Source organism: Dryobates pubescens, chromosome 27 (genome assembly GCF_014839835.1).
Source record: "Dryobates pubescens isolate bDryPub1 chromosome 27, bDryPub1.pri, whole genome shotgun sequence".
NCBI lineage: Eukaryota > Metazoa > Chordata > Aves > Piciformes > Picidae > Dryobates > Dryobates pubescens.
This window is the reverse complement of record NC_071638.1, coordinates 13,416,546-13,426,356: the sequence shown is the minus strand read 5'-3', so window position 1 is coordinate 13,426,356 and position 9,811 is coordinate 13,416,546. Positions and strand designations below refer to the sequence as shown.

Genomic DNA, 9,811 nt, shown 5'->3' with positions numbered 1-9,811 from the left:
ATTAAGGTATTAATTCTGGGTTCTCATGCAATGCATGTCCTTTCATATAATTCTTTGCTTGTTAAAATTACATTTCTTGTTCACTTTCTGCCTGTGTTTTTGGCACTTTCTGCTACTGGAAGACAAAAGATGTTTCTGTTCACTGCCATTCTACTCTGCATGCATGTTGTGTGTCATTCCTGTTCCAGGGAATATCTCGTGGTCTGCCTACCTTTCTTGCAGCCTCTTGTGTTTGTTTTTTTAACCACCCATCATTATGAATAGCTCTGTTTAGCCACTTACAGACTTTTTGAGCATCAGACTGGGTTAAAATGATCCTTGTCAGTGTTAACCAAGTCAGACATTTGAGAATAACAATGACACTTCCCAAACTTATTTTCACTTTAGCTGCTGCCGTTCGGTAGAGCTGTGGACAACAAGGAAGGCACTAAAAATACTTTCATGTTGATTCAGGAAGCCAGTGCTACATTAGTTTGTATTTGAAATTTACTTTTATAGCTTTTAGAGCTGGACACACTCACATTTTTTGTTTCTTTAATCACATAGAACAGGAATGTGGGAGTTTCAGAGGTTAGAAAATAAAATACATGACTCTATTATTTGCAGAAATTAATATCTGAAAAAAAAATTGTTTTCTACTTGAACATTATTTACATAAACATCCTCAGTTGTAAGAATATACAATAAGTAAATAATATGGGCAGATTCCACAGCTTCAGCTTAAATATGTCTCCTTGTTGGAAATTCTGTGTAAATTTGAAGGCACATGTAAACTGTTTTTCCTATTGAACTAAATGGCAAAGGCTCCCTTTAAATTAAAGCAAGAGAGCTGTAGAGTTTGTAGGTAGTCATCAGAGAGAGATGAGTTTGTAAACCTCAGTTCCTGTCTTTAACAATGATGTTTAAGTTGTAACAAAATGCATCTTGCTGTTACACATCTTTGCAGGGAAGAAATACCCAGAAAAATCTATTTTATCACACAAGTACCGTAACAGGGAGAAAAAATACAAAAAGTGAATAAAGTGTTAATCCATTATGTTGTACATCTCCCTAGCTCATTGTAGTGCTGCTGGATGAAGATCAATATTGCTGATTAACTATGGAATTGACTACTTGGAGGTGGACTAGATCACGTTTCTCAGTCTGCTAGTATGAACTGAAAAGCTTTGTAAGACTTCTAGTTGCTCTTTTCACTAGAGGCTTCAAATGCTCTATTGAGGATAGCCCACCACAATGGCACAGACAGAACTCTTGTCCAGTACTTCCTGCATCTCCCACATGAGGTTATGACTGGACAGAAAATTGTCATAGATGTTGACACTTCACCCTCTCCCCGCCTCAAAAATAATGGATGTAATTATGTCTTTCTAGCATCTTGTAATGAAGGAGAAAGATATTGAAATGCAATCAAATTGTCTTACAAGGAAACGGCTGAATGTAGAAACCCATTCTGGGGAAGGAGGCATTAAAAGTCTCTGCTGGGTCTTTAGTGTGCATAAAATACTTACATAGTTTACACTACCTGTTGCATTCATATATGAAGTAATACACTATTAATGAGCAAATCTTTGTCTCTTCCTGCCATTCTTGTTACTAAGAGATGAGTATAATGCCTCTATGATTTCCAGTATTGTATAAGTAAACTTTCTTATTATGAACTAGATAGATAAATGCTCCACTTCTGAACAAATTGCAATTTCTGTTAACTCTTAATATGATCAAGATTACTTTCAAGAGCCTATCTTTCTTTTTTTTTTTTTTTTTAGAGGAAACAGCTATGCCAGTTCTATTGCTGAAAGTCGTTAATGGAGTAGCTGAGACGCCACTGCCAAGCCATATTCAGAGGGAGGATTTGAATAATTTGCGAGAAGGTGTTGATTGTACCAACAAATACTTTCAGGTAACTTATCGATAAAAGAATTTTGGCTTACTTTGAAATAGCTCCTGGTGTAAGAGATCTTCATATTCCAGCACAATTGCTGACTTGGTGCATCTGTGGTTTTTGTGTGCATCTGTTGTATACCTTAAAACAACACAAAATCATGACTCCATTCTACTTTATTGCACGTTAATATTGACTTCGTTGGTTAACAGTTCTTAACTTCCTTTTACGTTGTTAGATTTAATTATTTATTATTTAATTCAATTATTACAAGAGATTTTCTTAGTCTAAAAAGTGTAGACCCATTTAGAAATACAGTCATATGCAGAAGGCTTTGCTGAAAATGGATGGATTGGGGAAAGTTATTTTGTTTTTAAAAAATAGCAATATGCACCATCATCCTGTTAAAGGGTCAGATTTCAGACTAATATGACTTCTAAAGCAATTTTCCTTTCTTGTATGAAGCAATGCAATATCCAGTTTCATAAAAACAGGACTCTGTAGCAACTGCCTGCATCAAGCTGGAATTAGTTTTTTAATCATTGCCATATATGAATTTATGTTTTACAGTAGTCCCACATACATTCCAGTTTGGAAGTACAGTTCTAGTGTACTGGCAAAATGCGGAAATATTTTTTTGGTCTCTAACACAAGTATAGTCTGTAAAATGCAGTGTTAGTTCTTAAGGGTTTTCTAACCTGTTTAATTTTTTGGTGAATTGTTCTGAAAATCCTTTTAATAATCTCTGATGCTTAAGTGGCAAGAAGTCAATGTCATCCCATATTTGCCTACAGTCTGATACCAAAAACAAAAAGGGGGAGGGGAAAAAAAGTAAGCTAATTTTGTAGAAAATTGTAGGTGGCTTGAATTCTTAAAAAAAAAAATGTAAGCTGTACTGGCCTACTGCTTTTCTATATCCAAAAAACATTTTTCTTCCACAGCTGTGTATTCTCTGTTACAGCTCTGGTGCTTAACCAGCTCTCTGATTGAGTCCATTCATGAAAAGTAAACTGGCAGAAGACTGTCTGTATTGATGCAAAGAGGGTAGTTTGCTGCTGCTGTCACTCTGGCCTGGTTCATGATGGTGTCAAAGAGATTGCCAGGAGTAGTGCAGTTAGGTAAAGTGAAGGAGCAAAACTGCCCCTTTTTTGGAGGTAGGTGGCAGTGGTGTGATAGGAGGTGATTTGATGGGAGTGATCCAGCTTCCCCTAGGTCTTGCAAAAGAACAAATGGAAACATCAATAACCAATGCTGCTAGTAAATCGGGCTTTTATTCCATAGGGCGTAGTCTTCTGTCCCATTCACCTGCAGGGCATATAGGCCTTCCTGCTTTTAAGTCTGTAAGCATCCCTCACATGGATTTTCCCTTGTTCACAGAAGAAATACTGAAGCATACAAAAAGGGATTATAAATTAGAAAATGTTTCTGCCAAAATAAATGTTTTCATTAGGAAAGCAGAGGAATTATTACCAGACTGATTTAAAGCATACATGCTGTGTTCTTGCTGTTTGCTGAAAGAGTAAGCATGTAGACTCTTTCTCAAGCTTCTGCTTTATGTTAAGAGAACTTCATGCTGTGGCTGACATGGATTAGTAGGTGACTAAAACAGCTTGGCATAAAACCAGTGCAAGTGAGGAGCAGATAAGGCTGGTGTTAATGCACCATTACATATGTAGGAAAATCCAGTTCTGCAGGCTGAGCTTGAAGCAAACCTTAGAATGCACTGATGTTAGGTTATCTTAGGGGTGGCACAGCACGTTGTCACTCTAGACCTGCCAAAATGGGGATCAGGTTCTTTGCAGAGAGAGGAAGGGAAGAGGAAGATTTTTATGAAATGTGTTCTGGACAAAAGCAGCAAATACCATCCAGAATGCTTCTGCTTGGCTTGTGTGCCTCAGTCCTTTCATTCATCTGAAACTTTTTTGTTTTCTGTCATTCCTCTGAACAATGCAAATTTTAACTTATATTTGTGGGAACACAGTGCAAGCAATCTGCATACATCCTCAGTCGTGATGTCCATGAACTGAAATTGATGCCATCTCCCATTAATTAATCATCCTACAAATTTTGCTGTGGCAAAGCTGAACCAAATCTGTAAATCTGCTGCCAAATCAGCTTTTGGAGCAGATGGGAATGAAGCTATGTCATGAAGGAGATGGATTCACTAAAGGAATTGCACAGTAATGGTATATCAAATGGGGTTTGGAAGAAGTTTGTCTATGGGTTCAATAAGCAGTGCAGGATTTGTGGAGGAAGATTGAGGAGGTCTTGCTAAGGCTAGTTTTGTTGAAGTTTGGAGCTGTCATGGATAGAGTCATGCAGTTGTAAGACAGAAGCAACAATATACTTTAGTGATATGAAATAGTGAGTTAACATTGGTTTAACAAGATTTGATGGCATGTTACACTTGAGTATTTACTTCATACAAGGCAGGCTCAGGTACACCTCTCAGGGTGACCTTCCATTAAGTCATGAGATTCAGAAAACTTTAATAAGTGTTACTAATATTTAAGTCAAGCTTTGCACTGAATGCAGGTATTGTAAAACCATTATGATTTACCTGACTAGTCTCTTAATGTTGCTTTTATGCATTTATGCATAGGTCATCTCTGCTGTCTCTTTAGAAAAAATCTTTTATTTCTTGAGCTGTTTGTGTAGTTCACTTAAGCTAGAGTCTGTTTTCAAATTACTGTGTTTTACATTATAAAAACAATTTCTGTGTTTTTACCCTTGAGATGGATACAGTGCTTTGCCTGTCATACCGTGGAAGAATGCATTTGATTGACATTTTTGCTATAGTTGAAGGAGAACCTTTTTTGATGAGTTACCGTATTTCTAGCAAAACCTATTTGTTCCAAAGAGAAATTAATATAATTGAAGTTGTGGGTCTGTGATTTTTGCTTCTTTGTAACTCACAATTCAATATAGAGTATTTTTACATAATTAATAGAACCTTTAAATCTTTTAGATTGTATTATTGACAAATGAATAGGTCACTACATACTCAAAACTTTGTATTACTGTCCTCCCAGATGTATAGCTATTTTTTTTCCACAGATTGCTATTTATCTTCATATACATCTTTTATCTCTTGACTATGATTTTGTTGTGATATTTACGTTGTAATGCTTTGCCCTTGGAGAAATTACTGTGTCTTTTAAGGTTTTGATCACTCTACCTTTTTAGCTGCCTTTCAGATTTTGTGCTATAACTGTAATTGCAATTGATGAGGTCCTTTCATAGCTACTATTTCATTATTTAGTCTAAGCTTATCATCTAGACAGTATCTTCTAAGTGGTGTTGACATGTAATATTTACTTCATTATATCCCAAGAATACTGCTTCTCAGCGATGTCTTCAGCAGTTTTTATTTGTTTTAAAGAATTCAGTTCTACCTTTTTTAAGCTTAGAGATGTTTCAGATGTTACCAGTGTCTCAGTAACTTAGAGGAGTGTAGTCTTAGCTCACAATACTTACTTTCTTTTTTTCACTTTCTAGGGAACAGTTACACTTTCCTACCCATTAACGAAACTTGCAGATGGGACAGACTTTTTCAAGATTGTTCTTCAAGGTACTACATTTAAGTATATATTTTAAATACTATTTTCTTTTGTTGAACATCTTGACCCTTTTTTTGACATGCTGTTACATCACCAATACTTGTCTCTCTAGGGTACAGTACAATGTTATTCAGAGTACTCTTTGAAAGTGCCCTTTCTCAACAAAAATAATTTAAAATTTGTGCCAGGTTAAGTTAGTGGACACACTACAATCTTTCTATTTCAGTAGACTTCTTGTTGCAGAATCCTTCAGAATACAGTCCTGAAAATGTATTAGCTATGTGTACAGATTTCATAGTGTATTTTTAAACTGCTTATCATAAAGAAGGACTAAGAAAAATAATAGCTACGAGGTAATATACATGGTTTATACTATGTAAGTCCTCATTTACTGTAAGTCAGAATGTTGATTAGCAGCAAAATATTTGTATTTAACTTTGTTTAAGCAGTTAAAAAATTAAATTTCACTTGATTATTCAGGTATCTCAATGTGAGTAGACACATTAACACATCAAAAGACTTTACGTTGTTGATTGTGTAATAAATGATACTAAAAAGTAATATGTCTTTTTAAGTGCAAAGCTCATCACCCCCTCCAGCCATGAAGGAGACGGCTGCCATTAGTCAGCAGTCTGTTGGATTCAAGGAATTTTCCATTTCTTTCCCTTTCCTTCTAAGCTCCTTCCTTGCACTGGTTAGAGAATCATCATTTGTTCCCTTTAATCCTTCCTGATTCTGTGATCCAACAGTCAGCTGGGTGATGCAGATCCTACCTGCTGATACTGCTTGTGACTGGTGTTGGCAGAGGTGAACAGAGCTGATGGGACCCGAGTCAGTTTTGCTGTTGGCTTCAGAGTTTCCAAAGAGAGATAAAAAACTACCTTGAGCCTTGCTGATTTCACGGATGTTCATAGAGGCCTAAAGCTTCTGCTGTTTCTCCACAACCTCAGAGAATGTTTGTGCAGAACAATATAATTGCTTCCATTCTCCTGGAAGGCAAACACATATGTCTTAGGATGGTAGTTATACAATATGCTCTGTGTTAAAACATAAAATATGACTGCATAGGATATTGCCTGTGCTGCTGTATGCTTAATTATCCAGTTGGAAAACTTTGTCATTTCTGGTTAATGTACACTGATGTAAAATGTATGCACATTTTAAATGGACCTCTTAAGACTAATATTCTGCTTGGTATAGTTAGCACATACAAGCAGTTGTGTAAATAGTTGAAAGGATTTTCTGTTTGTAGATTAATTTAGAATGAAAAGTGTTAGACTCTGTAGATCAGCTAGTTTTGGAAATCTCCATTACAAAGAGAATCATAGAATCATAAAATTGTTTTGGTTGGAAAAGACCTTTAAGGTCATTGACTCTCACCATTATCCAACTCTTCCAAGTCTGATGTTAAGCCATGTCCTGTAGTACCACATACACGCATGTTCTAAATAACTCCAGGGATATTTCTGGTTGGGCTTTGGCCCTTCTAATTTTTTTCTGTGTAGCCTCATGACAACTTTGTAGTTGTGAGTGGCCTGCACCATCTTTCAAAGATCCCAGACTCCTTTTTTACCCTGAGTTTCAACTAGATGTCTCTATGTAGCTAGCTTGGCCTTCTTGCCTGCCAACTCGTCTTTCAGCACATGGGTATGGTCTTTTCCTGCACCTTTAAGAGTTCCCTCTTGAATAGTGTCCAGCCTTGCTGGACTTACCTTGGCTCCTCAGGACTACCAAGGGACTCTACCAACCAGTCTTCAAAACAGGCCAAAGTCTGCCTGCTGGAAGTCCAAAGTGACACTTGTGCTGACCCCTCTCTTCTCCAACAACTGAGAACTCTTTTATCATTTTGTGATCATTCTGCCTAAGACAGTCCCAAGTCATTACATCACCCACAAGTCCTTCTCTGTCACAAACAGCAGGTTCAGCAGGGTACCTTTGCTAGGTGTCTCCTACCATCTGTGTCAGGAAGTTATCCTCCACACACTCTAGGTACCTCTAGGCCAGCAATCATGAGACTTCTCCCAGATGCCTAAAGAATATTTTACTGTCTCTTCATTTGGGTTGGGTGGTCTATAACAGACTCCCACCAGACTACCTGCCTTGTTGGCCTTCCTGTTTCTTACCTGTGAACATTCATGCCTGTCATCACCATCATTAAGATCAAGACAATGAAAATGCTGTTTTGTTTTGGAGAATTTATGGTAACTGGAATCACTTTTGATATTTCCCTTCTAGATTTGAGTAACTCATGTACACGGATCAACAGCATCAATGTTCTAATGTATGGAAAAATGGCAGAGGATTGTTCAAAAGTTCTAAGCCACGGGGTAACATTTATTTATTTATTCCTATTTTAGATACTGTTTTCCATAGATGTGTGTTTAATTCTTACCATGTCTTTGTAAAACTATCACCAAAACTAGAAATACTCTATATGGTGAATTCAAATCTATCAATCAGAACTAGAAAAAAAGAAAAGTATTTGTTTATATAAATTTCTTTAACAATGCTATTGAAATAAGACAATTCATTTTGCCAGTTCTATTTACCTAGCAAGTAAAGGATCATGCATATGGATGATAGAGAAGTCATCCATTTTTGTTTGTAATTTTAGTGTGTATTGCCATTTGATAAGTTATATTTTAGAATGAAAATTATTTAAGAGATATTTGTAATATTTTTCTTTAAGAAGAAAGAATTATTTCAAAACTACATTTACAATTTTCTGTATTGGTTTTATTCCCTTTATTCTTCAGAGATACAAGCTTGGTATGGTTAGCTCCAAGCTAAAGGACATTGGCAAGTCAGTCTATGATTTTGTGAGGCAGTGTTGCAATTAAAGAAGGAAAACAGCTGAAAAAAAACTACATCATCTTAATAATTTTTTATTAGATTCCCTGTCAGTTTGGTGACATCTCAATATTAGTCATATTTAAAATGAATTAGTGTGCTATACATTATTGCTTCATCTTAGGGCTTTTTCATTTGTAATATAAACTCACACTAAATCATAGTGTGATTCAGGCTGTAAAGGACCTTTAAAGGTCATCCATTTCCAACTTTCTGCCCAGGACAGAGCCATCTTACACTACATCAGCTTGCTCCAAAACCCCATCCAGCCTAACTGAACACTCCCAACTATGGGACATCCACTGCCCACTTATTTGGGCAGTGTCTCATTACCACCTGCATAAAGAATTTCTTCCTTGTGTCCACTTTATACCTACCCACTTTCAATTAAAACCATTGCCCCTTGTTCTGTCACTACAGGCCTTGGTAAAAAATCTTTCTCCAACAAAAAGATGGAAATTTTAGTGTTGAAGTGTGGCTCCATTCTTATGTTTTTAGAAATACTTGTTATGCACAAAGGCTTTCTCAAATATGAAGAACCTAAGCTGGATTAGTAAGCTGTTCTCGGATGATCTCTATATGTTGAAAGAGGGTAAAACATAGAGCAGACCTTAGGACATTAAAATGGTATTTGAAGTCCAAGTTGCTTTGCATTTATGGGATGTCTTAATTTCAATTCAGAGACATGCATGTTCTTTTTATGCAATTCTGCCTGAGATTAAATAATGACTTCTGACTGGTTCCTGTATTTTTTTAATTTAAAAAAGTATTTATTTTTATTTCATCTATTTATATTTCTTGTTTCATCTTGCTCTGAATTGTATCAGCATGCATCAGTTCATGAGATATATGGGACCAAAGCTGCTAATTTCAAGAATTGCACATACAGTTGCAGCTGAGGCATTTCAATAATGTATAGTAAACTGTTATAATTTTTTACAATTGCATACTCATAAATATTCAGATACTCTTTGAATCTGTTTTCAGCATTGTTAATCTGACTATATTAATAAGAATTTGATAAATATGTATAGATGAGAGAAGGAACTGAATGTTTAATTATTGCTTTCATCATGTAGACAGTCCTCAAACAGCAGGTGACATATGCTGTCTGCCTCTTCAAATGAGTATAAAAAAAGTATCTTGTTAAAGAATAAAATCCAGTTTCTGGATTGGATATGAAGGAGGAGGGAGAACTCTCCACTGGTCAGTGAAGACTGGGTCAAGGATCAGTTACATAAATTGAATATTCATAAGTCCATGGGCCCTGATGAGATGCACCCAAGAGTGTTGAGGGAACTGGCTGATGTTGTTGCTCTATCATTTTGGTAAAATCGTGGCAGACAGGAGAGGTGTCTGAGGACTGGAGGAGAGCCAATATCTGTCCAGTCTTCAAAAAGTGCAAGAAGGAGGTTTCAGGGAATTACAAACCAATCAGCCTCACCTCCATCCCTGAAAAAAATGATCGTGTGGCTCATCCTGGAGGTTATCTCTAAGCACTAAATTCTATGGTTACATG

At 36.3% G+C, this 9,811-nt stretch overlaps 1 protein-coding gene across 1 annotated transcript in view; it reads left to right on the top strand.

Annotated features, from left to right (window-relative positions):
- Nucleotides 1-1,775: 1,775 nt before the first annotated feature.
- POT1 (protection of telomeres 1) overlaps nucleotides 1,776-9,811 on the top strand; it is a 56,805-nt gene continuing 48,769 nt past the window's right edge. The window contains exons 1-3 of the mRNA XM_009900214.2: nucleotides 1,776-1,900; nucleotides 5,381-5,453; nucleotides 7,678-7,769. Of these exons, the coding sequence (XP_009898516.1) occupies nucleotides 1,778-1,900; nucleotides 5,381-5,453; nucleotides 7,678-7,769 (288 nt within the window). The 5' untranslated portion in view covers nucleotides 1,776-1,777. The remainder of the gene's footprint in view (nucleotides 1,901-5,380; nucleotides 5,454-7,677; nucleotides 7,770-9,811) is intronic.